The 18768-nt window shown below is 33.9% G+C and overlaps 1 protein-coding gene across 1 annotated transcript; it reads left to right on the top strand.

Moving 5' to 3' along the window:
- Positions 1-9438: 9438 nt before the first annotated feature.
- On the top strand, positions 9439-12888 carry LOC140872132 (subtilisin-like protease SBT4.3). The gene is made up of 9 exons (XM_073274893.1): positions 9439-9639; positions 9812-9903; positions 10386-10632; positions 10722-11232; positions 11323-11420; positions 11509-11727; positions 11806-11917; positions 12001-12208; positions 12292-12888. The coding sequence occupies exons 1-9, from the start codon at positions 9446-9448 to the stop codon at positions 12846-12848; spliced, it is 2238 nt and encodes a 745-aa protein (XP_073130994.1). The 5' UTR covers positions 9439-9445; the 3' UTR covers positions 12849-12888.
- The last annotated feature ends 5880 nt before the right edge of the window (positions 12889-18768 follow it).

Raw genomic sequence — 18768 nt, 5'->3', positions numbered from 1 at the left:
CCAATTTAAAATTTTTAAATTCGAAATTTCAACTTAGGAATTTTATAGTGCAAAGTTTATTTGAAAAAAAATTTGTAACATTTAGGATAACACTTTTATTTAAATGATTAGCACTTTTTTAAACACACTCATACACCCACCTATGCATACATACACCTATACATACACACCCATATACACTTATAAACTTAAAATATAACTCACCCAAATAAAACCTCTCCCACGCCTAACACACTCTCTCTCTCACGTTTTTCACTTCCTCACCAAGCCAATTCATCGGCTTCTACCTCTCCCAGCTTTCCGATCGCCGCCGCCGACTGCAACCACCATAGCCGACCGGAGCTCGAGTCTTGGGTGTCCTAGCAGCTGTTGTGCCGTGTTCCAGCTAGGTTCCATCAGTTTTTTTTTTAAGCATTTCAAGCCAAGGCAAGTATAGGCTTTCCTTGACCCCAAGCTAGCTATTTAATCTGTTGTGCTGTGATTCTAGTTGCATTTCGAAATGTTCATATTATTTGCAAGTTAAGTTTCGGTTTTATCAAATTTTCAGTGACGTTGATGTGTAAAATTCGAGTTATGCATGTGGATTAAGTTTAAAGAATTGTATAATAATTGTTGACATGAGACTTGAGAAGTTTTGGATGCATATCATGAATTTCAGATTTTTCAGAAGTGTATATGGTTTAAATTCGAGATTTCCCATGTGTTTTGATTGAGTTTGAAGTTGTGCTATGTGGTTTTTAATAAAAGTCATTGCTCTCTTTGATTTTCCAAGTGTTTGATGCATTTTGGTGCTTATTCTTGCTATTTTTCGAAATGTTGGATTGTGGTGTGGTTGAGGGCTGCCAAGTGCTTGTTTAAAGTCCTAAGAGATGATATTAGATTGGTTTTGTGGGTTGGAAGGAGTTAGAGTTAAGAGGAAAGGGGCAAAGAGTTGGATTTTGAAGTATAGGTGAAGTAAAGTGATTGAGGCATAGGTATGGGCTGCTGATTTTCTGGGCAGGGGAGTTGCCATTTCTGGGCTGGCTGGGTTTTGGGCTGGTCCTAGGTTGATTTTAAGACGTTGTGGTCGCGTTGATGTAAATTGGGCTCGATTCGGTTAAGTATTGAATGGATTAAGTGTCATTTAAGTTATATAAGTTGAGCAGAATTTTTGAAGTAATGAGTGAGCGGTTGGGTTGCTTGATTAAACTGAACGGTTTGGGAGACTATGGATGGGTGAGGGCTGATCCTAAGTCAAATTTAGGATGTCTTGGTCATGTTGGTTCAATTTGGGAGCGAATCGAGTTAGTTTTGGTCAAGATAAGAATTTCTCAAGTCGCGGTGTCTAGTGCAGAATTTTGACAAGTTTGAGGGCTGCCCGGAAATCCATTTTGATCGGGTCGCTCGGGTGGTCTTTGGAGGTCATAACCTAATCCTTGGGCTAGTTTGAAGTGTTTAGAGATTGTCGGTTGAAGCGGGATCGAATTCGGTTAACGTAAGATTGAGTTAACAACTTTTTGGTTTGATTGCTCGGGATAGGACATGTTTAAGGAAGAACAAAGTATACGTTGGGTATCTAACTTAGGGGCAGCCACTCACTCACCTAATATCCATATCTTTGAGTTGAGTTTCATTCCCTAAAGTTGCACATTCGTGTGTGTGAGTTTTCATCTTCGAGCCGATTAAAGATAAAGATTAAAGTCAAGAAAGTAAAAAGAAATTTTTGAATGAAGTGAGTTGATCTGTGACAACAGAGGGGCTTGGACGAGTTGGGAGAAATCCTGGCTTCCCTTGTCAACAGAGGGGCTTGGACAAGTTGGGAAAAATCCTGGCTTCCCTTGCCAACAGAGGGGTATGGACGAGTTGGGAGAAATCCTGATTTTCCTTACCAACAAAGGGGCAATGCGGCGTCGGGAGTAATCCCGATGTCCTTGCCGGCATAATGCACTGCAGCCATGATCGATCAAAATATCAAAGAAACGTCACAATCAATTAGCTAAGTTCTCAGAAAAGAAAGAAAAGAAAGAAAGTATAAGAAAGTTTCACGTTCAGCTTCATGTTAAAATCAAGTTCAGTTTCAAGTCATGTTAAGAAAGTTCGAAGTCTCATAGTGTGAGTTGGTGTGAGTTCATTGATTACAATTTGTCTCATTCTCATTTACCATGCAGCTTTTCATTTTAAGTTTCAAAATATTATATGTATTGTACTTTAAGTATTGTCACGGGTATTTTTAACCCTTGTTATTTCACTGCTTATGCTTGTTGAGTCTTTAGACTCACTATGTTTGCTTGGTGCAGGTTAGATTATTGTTGAGATCGAGGGGCTGGATTATCGAGTGGACTGCAATGCGGGCACGACACATCCCTCCGACCTATGCTAGACTTTCGCAAAAGTTTACTTTAATGCTTTTAAGTCTTTCATTAAAGTTGTTTGGATAAATGTAAGTTTAGAGATTTATAGAATTGTTTTTGGGCATGTAAAAGTTGAATTGTTGAAATTTTGGATGTTGTATTTCAGAAGCTTATGTTTATCGCAATTGTTTTCCTTTTTGGGTGTCTATTATATTATTATTATTTTTTTGAACTGCTGGGTTGAGACAGGTGGATTATTGTATTTTCAAATAAGTCATGGCAAAATTTTTTATAAATCAGTATTTTCTTTATTATTTAATTTGGTTTAGAAGTTAGGGTCGTTTCACTTTTAATTCCCCGTTCTATTCTTTTTGTTTTGCCTTCAAAGTTTTGTATTTATATTCTCCAAGAATTATTTCAATGTTAGATTCAAGAATTTGACCGTTTGGGATGTTTTTGGACACTTTCTGGAGTTACAACAGTCAAATTTGAGTTGCTGACAATTTTTTGAACTTGAGCTGAATTTACTGTTCATCGGACTGGTTTGACCAATTTGATCTGATCAAACTCATTTGGTCTTGTCAAACTTTGATCTGTTTTGGTCCGACTTTGATCTGGTTGAACTTTGATCTGGTATGGATCAATTGATCTGGTATAGAGCAACTTCGATCTGGTCTAACCATGTTTGATCTGATATGTTCACTTGATTATAGTTTTTGATGCACTGATTTTTGGGCAAAGTGATAACTGATAAACATAAAAGTTGTATCTTTTTATCTTAGATTTCCACGGAATCAAAAATCACTCAATTTCGAGTTTGTACGAGAGAGATATGCTCAAAATACTAAGTTGTGTCATAAATATGTTCTGTAGAATTTCAGTGCAGAACTCAAAAATTCATCGTGCTTTATCAGCTTCTTACACTCCGATTCAGATTAAGCTGGTTGAAGATAATTTGTAGATAATTCTCTTAACTTCGTAACCCATACTGAATCGTCCCGTTTGGATAAGCGAGATGTAAGTTATAGCCAAAATATCATAGTTGATCATGTTTGATCTGGTACAATAACGAATGCAACTAGCTTGATGTTGCGACCAATTTTTCGCCTAGATAACGTCCTAATTAACTGATCTGGTATGATATATAACTTGTAGATATTTGAGTAAAATTTCCAACCGTTTTGGCCTCAAGTCATTTGGATCAACGAGCTATGAGATATATTAAATTCAACCAACTACGCCAGCTTGAGTAACTTGATTCCGGCTCAAAACCTTCCAACTTTGATCTACAACTACAATACTTGATGAAATATGTTATAAATACAATAACAAGTTTTGTTATTTTCAAAATCAAGATTGCTTGTGTTTCACATTCCAACACACAATCTTGGAAGGATCCATTTTTATCCCTCCGTTTGGCACTCAACTTCCGCCAACTTGGATTCCTCGTCAATTTTGTGTCGTTTCAAGGAAAATTATAATTCTTTTTTTTCATGTATTCTTGTCTATTCGTAATTTTGGATCTTTATGTTATCAAATTGAGTCTGAGCCCGACTTCTTTCAATTTTTTTGTAATATTGTCTTTTTATTGAGACTACTACATACTTCCAACAAGATTTGGATCTATTGTTGTGCATGGCATCATGTTGTGCGTAACACCATCATTGGATTAAGTAGACCTCACATGGGTTCCAAAAACAAGTTTTCGATCTGGTATTGTGCACAACACCGTGTCGTGCAAAAATCCATCACTGGATCGAGTATATCTCTTATGAGTATGAATGTCAATGGGTCATGTTCGGTAGGATATCATACTTCTGTCCCCATCCTCATTTATTATATCCACCCTCAATTTCATCCTGGTCGGGCATTCAACTTTCATATTCATCCTCTTACCCTACCAAATACCCTATTATCACATAGCATTTTTTTTTTTCAAATTTTATTATTTTGGTAAAACTATGGTAATTCACCAAATTTTTGTAAAAATAATGAGAAAAATATGAAAGATAAAAAAATTAACAAATTATCAAAATTGAGTCTTAAACCAACTTCTTTCAATTTTTGGTAATTTTATTGTCTTTTTATTGAGACTACTGCATACTTCCAACAAGATTTGGATCTATTGTTAGGGTCATTCGACCCTACAGAGGGGGTATTACCCCCTCTGAATTGTGGGCCCTGCATGGAAATTGTTTGTTGGCTAATCCGGCCATCCAATACAGAGGGGTTATTACCCCCTCTGTAGGGTCGAAGGACCCATATTGTTGCGCATGGCACCTGGTACCGTGCTATGTGTAACACCATTATTGGATTAAGTAGACATCACATGGGCTTCGAAAACATGTTTTTGATCTGATATTGTACACAACACCGTGCTGTGAAAAAAATACATCACTGGATCGAGTAGATCTCTTATGGGTAGGGATGACAATGAGTCGTGTTTAGGTATGATTTTATACCTCCGTCCCCATCCTCATTTATTATATTCACTCTCATACTCATCCTCATCCCGTCGGGTATTCAACTTTCATACCCATTTTCATACCCATCGGATGATGGATACCCATACCCAATACAAATAGACTATTACTACATACAATTGCATTTTTTCAAATTTGATTATTTTGATAAACCAATTTTCACCAAATTTTTATAACAATAATAAGAAAAATATGAAAGAAAAAAAATTAACAAACTAAATATAATATAAGAAATAAATATGTATATATATATATATATAAATTTATCCCAACACCATTATTTTACAAAATACCGTTAGATTTATACTAATAATTTTCTATGTTCCATCCAATTACGATCATTAAAAAAAGGAAAAATTGCAAATTTAGTTCTATATATTTGTCACTTTGAGATTTTGGTCATCTATGTTTTCACATTTCAGTTTTAGTCCTGCATGTTCTGATTTTTGGCAATTTCGGTCCTTTTTATTCAAAAATGCTTACGTCGCAATGTACACGTCAACTCCACATCAGCACTGAATTGGTGCCACATCAGCGCCACGTCGGAAAAAGGACTGAAATTGCCAAAAAAATAAAGATAGCGGACTAAAACTGAAATATAAAAATATAAAGGACTGAAATCGCAAAGTGACAAACATACAGGACAAAAAAAGTAATTTTCCCTTAAAAAAATCTCTAATTAGTATTTCTTTAATAAATACATAAATAAATATATACACATATATTTATATATGTATATATATATATATATATATTTCTTTAATATAATAAATAATGAATAAATATACATATATATATATATATATATAGAAAAAATAAGTTTTTTGGTTCATTAACTTGTTCATGTTTTGATTTTGGTGCATTAATTTTTTCGATGTGGGTTTTGGTACACTAACTTGACAAGCCCTCTCAAAAATTAGTTACGTGATCTGTATGAGGGTCTCACAAAAGTGTTTGTCGTTAAATATTTAAGTTTAAAGAAAGGCTCCTGGGCGGCCACCAACTTACCTTCTACCAAAACACTTATATGAAAATTATAAAATATATTATCAATAGAATCGAAAATAATAATAAGTTGTTTATTATAATTAATTTAATTTTGTATTCTCTAATTAAAAAACAATTAATTAATTATACTAGCTTCTCTTGCACGCACTGTGTGCATATACATAATTTTTTTTATGTTAATTGATTTTCATGCAATATTTTTAGATGTCACATTATTAATTAGATACTCAAAAGTTTAAAACTTATAAATATATAATCTAAAAATTTAACAATACAAAGAATTTCATTTTGATAAACAGATAAAATCTAATGGCTAACCATATGATATGACAATTTTTTTTAATACATTGGGTTTTGTTTGAAATTAAATTAGAATATAATCGTAATTTAATCTCAAGCTTCATCAATTAATTGAAATTTAGTTAATTAAATACTATTTCTTTAATAATTAACTAGTATTTCGCTGCACGAGTTGCATGCTCGTACATTTCATTTTTTTTAACGAAAAAAATAAATAATAAATTAAAAAATTAAAAAATAATAAAAATATAACGTTTTTTCTAAACAAATATTCACAAAAAATATATATATCTTATAAAGTGAGTGTTATTTTTGTAAATAAAATAATATCAAATGGCAGAAAGTGATCTTTAATGGCTAGAAAAAATAAAACCATATAAAATGATTATTTTGCCCAATAATTTTGGTTTTATTGAAAATTATGTTAGGAGATAATGGTAATTTCAAATCAAGCTTACCAATTAATTGAAAGTTTGTTAATTAGATGGTTTCTACTTTAATAATATAGTAAGATATAGTAAGATGTGTCACTGTGTGATTTGTATGCTGTATTAATTTAAGGGAAAATTGCAAATTTAGTCCTGTATGTTTGTCACTTTGCGATTTTGGTCCTTTATGTTTTCACATTTCAGTTTTAGTCCTGTATGTTTCGATTTTTAGCAATTTCGGTCCTTTTTTTTCGAAAATGCTGACGTGGCACTGTACACGTCAGCTCCACATCAGCATTGAATTGGTGCCACGTCAGCGCCACATCGGAAAAAGGACTAAAATTGCCAAAAAAATAAAGATAGCGGACTAAAATTGCAATCTGAAAATATAAAGGACCAAAATCGCAAAGTGACAAACATACAGGACCAAAAAAGCAATTTTCCCTTAATTTAATTATAATGTCAATGTATTTCAAAAATTAGTGAAGATACATACAGTACTAACACACACAAAAACACACACACACACACACACATAGACATCTATGCATTTATGAAATAAATAGATAAAAACTTCATAAAAGATATTAGTAAAATATATTTTATTGTATTATTTTAATATATAATTAGTTTATTTTAAATAGAGAAGTTCTATTAGTGAAAATTTTTATAAATGTCCATAAAATTTTTTCAAAAATAAATCTACAAGCATAAAACTTTTGTTAGACCGTGATGATTAAGTTCTTGACACAGATCTATATTCATCCCAATTAATTCTTAATATTATTTTTTTATGCTATATAGATCAATTCGATCCGTATCATCTCACACGAGGATTATCCATCCACAAGAGTTTGAAAAATCTTTTACAACTCTAAAAAATTATATAAAAATCAATTAAAATTTATCAAACTCTACATAAATCTTTTACTTTAAACAATTCCATAAATATCAGCTATGAATATACAAATGCAAATAAAATAGATAAAAAGTCAAAATCACTGCTATCGTTAAACAAAAAAAAAAAAAGAATTCGCTTTACCATATATTAATGATTTCTTAGAAAAGAAAAAAAGACATAAAATATTCAATTATCAACATTAATGCGCGTAACTCGTTCTACGTTTTTTTAAAAACAAAGATTGGGAAAAATCCCGGTTCTATTCTAAATTTATGGACATATTTTCGGTTCAATCCTAATGTTTGAATGTTCTCGGTTTGGTCCCAAATGTTTTTCAAAAATTTTCGGTTTTCAGTCCTAAATATTTTTATGTTGCCAGTTTGGTCCCAAATATTTTAAAAGGTTGCCGGTTCAGTCCTAAATTTTACGTTCTAGATTTCGTACTAAATATTTTTCAAAAGTTCTCGGTTTGGTCATTTTATCTACAAACAAAGCGTGATAAAAAAACTTACAAACAAAAGACAAAGTTAAATAAAATAGAAGCTAATAATAATAATAATAATAATAATAATAATAATAATAATAATAATAATAATAATAATAATAATAATAATAATAATAATAATAATAAATGAACAAGAATGTATTTCAAATGAAAATATAATATAAATTATGCAAAATAAAATTATAGAATAAAAAATAAATGAACCGTGCAATTTTATAGTTAAAAACATTATCAATCACAAACAAATAAACAAATGTTTTAGCAAATAACTAGTATTACTTATTTCATAAAATATTTGAAATTTTCAACAAATTTTTCAAGAAAAGAATATTTATGGTTAACAATTGAGAAAATATAATGAAGTATTTGACCACCGTTGAAGTAGTGATATGTAATTAAGTTTATTTAATAGTAAATTTTTCTCAAATAGTATTTTTTAAATTATAAAAAGAGTTTTAAAAAGATATATATCTTTTTCCAACCTTCAAATTTTTTCTTAAATGTGCAAGCATCATGAATGAGAATATAACAAAATTAATAGAAATGTGAAATAACATCATTACATTTTAATTCCTCAAGTTTCGTTTATTTTATTTAAGTTTTTATTTTGTAGCATCATGAATTTAATATTTTTATTTTGAACATTGTGTAAAATTGATTTAAATTTGGATAAAAACTCTAATAAATTTGTGTTTTGTTTACAACTTGCTTAATATTAAATATATAATAAATAATATAAAACTCAATTATAAATTATATAACACTACGCGATGTTAGTTTTAACACAGGAGTAGATGGAAGGATCAAACTGGGAACTTTTGAGAAATATTCGGCACGAAATCGGCAATGTAAAAATATTTAGGATTGAACCGAAAACTTTTGGAAAATATTTAGGACCAAACCGGGAATGTATAAACATTTAGGACTAAACCGAAAACTTTTGGGAAAGATTTAGGACCAAACCGGTAACGTCCAAACATTTAGGACTAGACCGGAAATGTGTCCAAACATTTAGGACTGAACCGAGATTTTGCCCACAAAGATTTATACATATACAAAGTAATGAAAGACAAATAATAACATCATATTCCTAATTAGATTTTTTTTAAAAAATGTTGTGATATTTTATTAATATTTTCCTGTTGACCAAAATTAATTAAATTTTATTAATCTGTGTAATATTTATACATATATTTGAAAATGGGTCTAAAGTTAACGAAACCCTCATGAAATAATGAAAATTGACCCCAAAATCAGCAATTTGATTTTCAGGAAAACAGATTTAAAAAATGAGATCCAAAAAAAGGATTTACTTCGATTAAAGAAGAAAATATCGATCAATAATAGAAATAAACCCCTCAAAATAAGCTACACCCTATATATAATTCTTAAATGAAATTAAATTTCACCCTATTTAAAGGACGTCAAAAGACACATACAAAAGACACATTTACTTCTCTTTCTTTGTTGCATTCGCCAGTCATCCAACAATGGCTCGGCTGCAATACTCTATCAAACTTTCCTATGTTTTACTTGCTGTGTGTTCTTTGGGGCTGTTAATCCGTTGTCGCGCTTCCGATGAAGAAAGGAAGGTTTATATAGTGTACATGGGACATCATGGTGAAAAGGAACCATTATCTTCGACGGATCACGTGAACATGCTTCAAGAAGTTGTGGACATCAGGTAACATGAACACAGATGATTTTATGCTAGACTATATTTTTTTTTATAAGAGACTATCAGCAGACATTTCGTACAATGAGTTTTCTCCATTACATATATAGAATCACGATTAACACAAATTTACAGCCAACTAATTCTTGTGCATACATATCATCTTGTGATTTCCTTGAAGGTTCCGAGATCGATCATTGGTCAGAAGTTATACGAGGAGTTTCAATGGATTTGCTGCCTATCTCACACAAGAAGAGCGGGAAAAGTTAGCAAGTAATTAAGCATTACATATAGTCACATAATTTGCCAGCTCTCTTGGTTAATTTTTAGGAAAAATAAGTTTTTTAGTTTAGTTACTTTACATCAATTGGGTTTTGGTCCATTAACTTTTTCGATATGAGTTTTGGTATATTAACTTTGCATTTTTGGTGTTTTTTTGTCCAACTGCATACGTGTCAGCTTTTGATTGGTTTATGTCATCATTTTGGACCAATCAGAAGTTGACATTTATGCAGTTGGACCAAAAAACACTGAAAATGCAAAGGTATTGTACCAAAACCACATCAGAAAAGTTAATAGACCAAAACAAAACATGGACAAGTTAATGGATCAAAAACTTATTTTTCCTAACTTTTATAATGCTGCTAATTATACTTTCAAAAAAAAATAATAATGCTTCTAATTATATGCCTTCCAAGGACAAAAAATTGTAACTCTGATCAGAAAATTTTTCAATGCCTTTAATTGAAATCCAGGGAAGGAAGAAGTGGTATCAGTTTTTCCTAGTAGGACTCTTCGAACACAAACAACAAGATCATGGGATTTCATGGGATTCCCTGGAAATGTCCATCGAAATCCCACCGTGGAGAGCGACACGATCATCGGAGTCATTGACACGGGAATATGGCCAGAATCAGAGAGTTTTAGCGACAAGGGCTTCAGCCATCCTCCAAGGAAATGGAATGGAGCGTGTCAAGGAGGAGTAAACTTCACTTGCAACAAGTAAAATACCACCCTTTTTCTCACCGTGATCAATATTCCATGCATTTTCATGATCAAAATTTATTAACGTCTCTGTTTTCTGCACTCAGCAAAATAATCGGAGCCCGCTTCTACGGCGATTCTTTAATTCTTATGCCAAGCCAGAAGACAACCAGGGATGAAGAAGGCCACGGATCTCATACAGCATCTACAGCAGCTGGAAACTATGTAAAAGGTACCAGTTTTTATGGCTACGCTGATGGGACCGCAAGAGGAGGGGTACCATCCGCAAGAATCGCGGCATATAAAGTATGCTACCCCAATATGGGATGTGAGGCTGCAGATATATTAGCTGCTTTCGACGATGCCATAGCTGATGGAGTTGATATCATAAGTGTCTCTCTTGGAGGCAATCGGCCAACTGAATTGGCAGATGATGCGGTTGCGATCGGGGCATTTCACGCTTTCCTAAAGGGAATTTTAGTTGTACAAGCAGCAGGGAATCAGGGGACTCGATCAAAGGTTTCGAGCATCTCTCCGTGGCTTTTCACGGTTGCAGCTAGCACTACTGATAGGGGTATCATCAGCAAAGTTGTTCTTGGGAATGGAACTATACTGACGGTGTGAATGCATTTTCTTGAGAAGTATATGCTGCTCGTTGCTAAATCTTTAAGCTCGCATTTTGATCAAATTATACTACATATCCTACAGGGAAAAGCGGTGAATACTTTCGACATGAAGGGGCGACAATATCCCTTAGCAGATGGTGAAGAAATCGCGAGCTTTGAATGCGGAGAAAAGGATGCTCAGTTAGTTCAATTCTTGAAAGTTGAAATTCTCACCGGTGTAAATACCAAAATTTAGACATAATATTCATTTTCCGTTTGAAAATTTCAGGACCTGTCGTATTTTCTGTTTAGATCCAAGTAAAGTACAAGGCAAGGTAGTGCTTTGCAGCGAACGCCGAGGCGTGGATGAAGCCACCAGGGCTGGAGCAGCTGGTTCGGTCGTTCAGTCTGCAGAGTTTCCAGATTTTGCCCCGGTCGTTCCATTGGCGACTTCTGGTTTAAGTAAACCTCTCTTCAGTGACTTGCTAAGATACTTCAGTGCCACAAAGTAAAAATCCAACATCAAATATAGTACAGAAACTCTCGAGTATAAAGAAGTTTTTATACTAACCAATCTTTAATGCAGAAATCATACCGTGGACATACTCAAGAGTGAAGAAGTGAAAAATCTTGATGCCCCTTCCGTTGCTTCATTTTCTACTAAAGGCCCAAATGTCTTGTATCCAAATATCTTGAAGGTACATAGGGAACAAAATACAGTCATTACCACTTTCAAGAAAATTCACACGACGACTTAGTAATCGAATATTTGCATACACAGCCAGATGTAACAGCCCCTGGAATCGAGATCATAGCAGCATATTCACCTGTGAGTCCACCTACAGGTTATGATAAGCGATCCGTGAAATATAACATATTATCTGGGACATCGATGGCTTGCCCTCATGTCACCGGTGCAGCTGCCTATGTTAAATCACTCCACCCGGATTGGTCGCCTTCTGCAATCAAATCAGCCCTCATGACAACCGGTAATTTCATATTTTGCATCACAAGAAATTTAAAGATTGTAGCTGCATCATTGCTTAATGAATGCCTTTAATTTCCCTTGTAGCAAGGAGAATGAATCCCAAAAGGAATCAGTTGGCCGAATTTTCTTACGGAGCAGGCCATATTGATCCTGTCAAAGCTGCTGATCCCGGTCTCATCTACGAGATTTCAACGGATGATTATGTCAAATTCCTTTGCGGCTACGGCTATGATGAATCATTTCTTGGTAAATTATTTGGAGTAACTGTCCATTGTCCAGGCAAGAACGCGACATCCACCGACCTGAACTACCCTGCAATGGCAATCCAAGTTGCATCCAGTGGAACTAAAAATAGTACTACGCCATTCACAGCAAAATTCGACAGAACGGTAACAAACAAAGGATCCGCAAATTCAACATACAAGGCAATAATCAGCAAAAGTTCACAGTATAACATCACTGTGAATCCTAGCATCCTTAAATTTTCCGCGCTGAACCAAAAACAATCGTTTGCAGTGATTATTAGTGGGAAAGTAAAGGATAAGACAATGTTGTCTGCATCATTGGAGTGGTCTGATGGAGTTCATAACGTCAGGAGCCCAATTGTTGTGCATACAAACGACCTGAACATCAAGGATTGATGCTTGTATCCAACCAATAATATAAGGATTATTTTTCTCATTATCAAGCACGCATTATTTGTCATACTGAGGATTGCTTCAAACTATTCCTACCATTTTCATTTGCCATCGAAATCGTAAATTATCTCGATTGGAAAAACACACGGTTTGAAATCATTCCAAGCATATTCAACCAATTTAAAACATAAAGCATAGTTTTAAAGATGAAGCTAAAAGATGTCTTTTGAGTATTAATTACAACGTATATCTGGGAAAAATACGAGTTCCAAACTGGATTTCCTAGGTTCGAATGGATGATCTTTTACATGAAAGTGCTTAACATTATCTTAGCGGAACTGTGAATAAAATGTCGGTGTCCACTCATTTATGAGTATAAATTAACGAAACCTTTTATTTGTTAATTAACTTGGGTTAGATTAATCCTTGGAAATTTCATGCCACCGTGCATCTAATTAAGGATCAATTTTTAGTAATAGATGCGAGGTCGACTGAAAAATCAATGAACATTGAAAGGAATTTTAATTCCTTGAAATTTCTACCTTGAGATTAATTAGATTGCATTTGAATTTTGCCTTCGACAAAGATAGGATCTAGTATAAATATTCTATGCTCTCGATATTGACTAGGATAGATATTTATCTAGAATGAATATTATATTTTGATTAGAAAATTAAGTGATTTATGTTTATAAAATATTATCAAGATATGATATGATAGGTTAAATATTATATGCTTTTATCGAAAATCTATAGATAGATATTTACCTAGATTCATTAATATCTTGATAAGGAATTATTGGTTATCATTGTTATCAAATATTATCGAGATATTATTGTTTGTGTTCAAAAGAGTCTTATTCATAACAAAGACTTATTTCCTTATTTGTGTAGGACTCTACAAGGAAATCCTTCCATGCTTGGACTCTCATCTATAAGTAAAGAATTTCCGAGCACAAACAAACGTACACTTCAAAGGAGAATTCAGAGAGCTTTCAGAAAAAATCACATTGAAGAATTCGAAGATTCTGAAGATATTTTGTAGTCGTCGTTACTAAGTGTCCCCGTGCTGCCGTTCGTGTTGAAGACATCAGAGACAACACTGTGGGAACTGTGTTGTTGGAGATCTTTACTGTCTCTTCAAATTTAGGCTACGGGAGTTGCATCTGATTTCTTTTATACTCTGATTATATTTTAGGATGCAAATTTGATTTCTCAACTTGTTGAGAAATTTAGTATTTAATGATTTTTCGTAAAATCACTAGGATTATCTTTGTAAGACTGATCTTACGTTTACTGGTGATATTTAGCCCTAAGGCACCCGCACGAGTTTTTATACTCGTGCAAAATTAATTTCTTGTGTTATTTATTTTTGTTTATTTTTCGCTGCCCTGTGTTGTCGTTGATGTTGTGACACCGCGGACAACACTGACTCTTTATTTTAACCTACAATTAACAATACGATTTCTGTCAAGTGGTATCAGAGCCAACTCTTGATCTTACTAAGAGAGATTCTGGTTATTTTTGTTTTGTAGGTTTATCATGGACGTGTCGGTTGTTGACGTCAGATTCCGACCACCGGAAGTCAATAAGTCAGATTTATGTGATGATTCAATTTCCTTGATCTCACAGAAGTTTGAAGATTATTTGAAGAAAAAAGACAAACAGAAAATTGGACAACAATTTAAGCACCCTAGTTTTTCTGCTCTTGAGAATCTGTTGAGGGTGTCACCTACTCGAGAACCATCTCGACCAAGGTATGTTGTTAATTATGAATCTAATACCAAGAATTTTGATTATGTGCAATGCAGGGAATGCAATGGATATGGACACTATGCAATTGAATGTGCAAATCGATTCCACAAAGGTATGACTATGTTCTTGAGTGATGATGACTCTGACAGAGATCAAGAACAGAATGATGAAGAAGGTCATACCTCCCTGGCTGCATTGTTGAAAGAAAAGAGGTGTTTTCAAGTCAACCCACTGGGTGTTGCCTCCGGTGTTGCAACACCAAGTCGCAACACCAGTGAAAAATCAGTTGGCTTGAATACATCTACTCTTGGTAATTTTGGTGATCAGGAAGCTGTCACTGATGATATAACTCTAAAGTGTGTACAGAATCTTTATGAGGAGTTGTATGCTGATCGGATCAAACAGAACAAGTTGAACACAACTCTCTCTAAAGAAAATTCTGATTTGAAGTCTGCCATGGCCAAGCTTGAAGTCATTCTAGGTAAGAAAAATCTTAAATTCTGCAAGGGTAAGGGGGATCTTGAAAAGGTAACTCTAAATCTTGCTAAGTTTAATTCAAGTACATCTAAGCTTGATTTTATAATGGGTAAAAATGGTAAGGCTGGTCTAGGGTTAGTTAACAGAGTGTTTGAAGTTGGAGAATCATCAAAACCAACTGTGTTTGTGAAAGAAGGTAGCAATACTTCTAGCACACCCATTGTCGCTCCGCCATTCAAGAATTTTTCATCAAAAGAGCGTGTTCCTCATCAAAAGCCAAAGCAATGGAAGCGCCATTTTATGTGTCATTAATGTTTCAAACCAGATCACATCAGGTCGTTTTGTTTCAAAATCAGGAATGACTGCATGTATTTGAAGTCAAAACTGATGTTGCCCCCCGTGTTGCACAACACCAGGAGCAACACCACCAAAAACAGACCCACAACAAAGAAAATTTGGGTACCAAAGTTTGATTTTCAGTATTTTGATGTTTATACTTCCTTGAAAACTAACTTTGCAGGTTACTGGTACTTTTATAGTGGAAGCTCACGTCACATGACAGGTTCGAAAAAACATCTCATGGACTGTATTGAACAAAGATGTGATAAAGTGAGTTACGGAGGTGGTGCAAAAGGAAGGATTGTTGGCAAAGGAACACCGAACGTGGAAGGATTTTCAAAGTTTCACAATGTGCTACATGTCATGGGACTAATCTCAAACTTGATTTCTTTTAGTCAATTGTGTGATGATGATTGTCATGTCAAGTTTGATAAAAATACTTGTGAAGTTTTTGATAATGCTAATATATGTGTTTTGATAGGTACAAGATCAGCAAAGTACTACCAACTTGGAGAGCAACTTACCTGCAACCACATGAAAGTGGATGATCTTGATTTATGGCACCAAAAGATGTGTCATGTAAATTTGAAGACATTGAAAAATCTGTGTAAGTATGAAGCTGTCCAAGATATGCATATTTTGAATTCTGGAGTTCCATATGTTTGTGGTGCATACCAAATAGGTAAGAAAACTCTCATGTTGCATCCCGTGTTACAACACTTTGGGACAACACGGTGCCTTGAACTTTTGCACATGGAGTTAATGGGTCCTACTGAATTGGAAAGCTATGGAGGTAAGAAGTTTTCTTTTGTGTGTGTTGATGACTTCTCACGTTTTACATGCGTAAGATTCTTCAGAGAGAAGTCGGATATATTTGATATTTTTAAGAATTTACTCACAAAGATTACTAACCTGCATAACTTGAAGGTTGGAAAGATCAGGACAGACTATGGTAAGGAATTTGAGAAATATTCATTTTTATCTTTGAGTGATAAGAAAGGCATATCACATGAGTTTTCTGCCCCAAAAACTCCTCAACACAATGGCATGGCCAAAAGAAAGAATATGACGTTGCAGGAAATAGCTAGGGTGATGTTGAGCTCAAAGAATATCTCAAAAAGATTTTGGGCAGAAGTCGTGGATACAACTTGTCGTGTATTGAATCGAGTATACTTAAGAAATGGTTCTACTATGACTTCCTATGAGATTCTCATGGGAAAGAGGCCAAATCTTAAATTCTTTCATGTTTTTGGCTGTATTTGTTTTGTTTTGAATGAAAGAGATCACCTAGCCAAATTTGATTCCAAAAGTGAAAAATGCTTGTTTCTTGGATATGCTTTGAATAATCATGCATGTAGAATTTTTAATATAAGAACTGGAGCAGTTATGAAATCTATTAATGTAGATTTTGATGATTTTGCAGATATCAAAGGAAAAACTACTAAGGATGATCTGCTGGAAATTTTCAGTCCATTGAAAGATTCAGGTGTTGCCTCTGATGTTGCAACATCAAGCACAACACTGGGTCCAACAGTGACTGAACCTGAGAATAATCAACCAAGCGATGATGATGTTGTTTTGATAAATGATGGTAAGGACATTTCAAGCAAAATACAAAAGAACCATCCATCATCACAGATTATTGAAGATGCTTCTGGAACAATGCAAACTCGAATGAAGGACAAAGTGGACTACCTCAAGGTGATTGGGTTAGTATGCTCGAGTTTCATGTCCACAAACGAGGTAAGGTTGATTGAATATCATCTTGAAATTGGCTTCAAATGAGGTAAGGTTGATAAAACCTTTTTTATTCATAAGTACAAAGGTGAAATACCTGTTTGCCAAGTTTTTGTGGATGAAATCATTTTTTGTGCTTCTTCTGATCAAAAACATGTTGATGATTTTGTTGAATACATGTCTTCCATCTTTGAATTGAGCATGGTAGTTGAGTTGAGTTATTCTCTTGGTTTTGATGTTAAGAAAATGCATGATGGTATTTTTCTGTCCCAAAGCAAGTATGTTGAAATTTTGGTGAAAAAGTTCTGTTATGAGAATACTAAAAGCATGAAAACACTAATGGGATCTAATGAAAAGTTAGGTAAGAATGGTGTTGCGGCCGGTGTTGCCAACACCATGTACCACATCATGACTGGAAATTTTTTGTACTTAACTGCAATTTATGTTGATATCATGTTTAGTGTGTGTTTATGTGCTAGGTACCAATCTGATCCAAAGGTAACCCATGTAAAAGTTGTTATGAGAATTTTGAAATATGTTTCGGGTACATTGGATTTGGGATTGTGGTATACTAGGGATACCAATCTTGTTGGTTTTGGTTGTGTTGATTGTGCTGGGGATTTTAATGATAGTACAAGCATTATGGGAGGGTGTTGTTGTCTTGGAGATAGAACTTTTTGTACACAACCTTTTTTGATGAACCAAATGTTAGAGGATTGTGGATTTAAAAGTCAACCCCCCATTTTTTATTGTGATAATTTGAGTGCGATTGACATTTCAAAAAACCCAGTTCAACACTCTCGCACAAAACCCATTGACATTTGGCGTCACTTTATTCAAGATTTGGTAGAAAAAAGTGTGATCCGAATGGATTTTGTTGGAACTAATAACCAACTGGCAGTTATATTCACAAAAATTTTAGTTTTCGAGAGATTCTCTACTCTTTGGAGGTTTCTCAGCATGTGTGCATTATAATCATTTGCTGGTGTTATCGCCGGTGTTACAACACCATAGATAACACTATTGTTTTTCTTTTTCATGCATGTTTAGGATTTTAGGCATTTTGCATTCACTTTGTGATGTGTAGTGTTTTAATCTCTGTTACAGTGATTTGACTGATGCCAAGTTTTTCAGCAAAATTTTTATTAAACACACTGACCTTTGTTTATGGAACTCTGACTAAACCACTAAGTAGTTGAGGGATGTACGTGTATTCCATGTTCTTGTCCCATGTGAAAGGTGGTTTCGCAAATTCAGTGTTCAGCTGTTTATTAAGTTTGATGACCAATGTCATACATACAAACTTTGTAACGCCCGGAATTATTTAATTTTAATCCGAGAATAATTAATTTGGGAATATTTGGAGTTTTGATTTAAATTCTAATATTCTTAAATTGATTAGGATTGAATTTGAATGAACTGAGTAATTGAGGACTGAATTGCAATTATTGCATAGTTGAGGGGCCAAAGTGCAAAATCATTATTTTGAGCTGGAAACTTGTTATTCCTCAGCATGTTCACGTGTACTACACTATATTCCATCAGAAAATTCAGAAAAGGAAAAAGGAAGAACCGAGAGCAGAATTTTCCAAACTTTTCTTCATCTTTCAAATTGT

Source organism: Henckelia pumila, unplaced genomic scaffold (assembly GCF_033568475.1).
Source record: "Henckelia pumila isolate YLH828 unplaced genomic scaffold, ASM3356847v2 CTG_461:::fragment_3, whole genome shotgun sequence".
Lineage (NCBI taxonomy): Eukaryota > Viridiplantae > Streptophyta > Magnoliopsida > Lamiales > Gesneriaceae > Henckelia > Henckelia pumila.
This window is presented reverse-complemented; position numbering and strand designations above follow the sequence as displayed.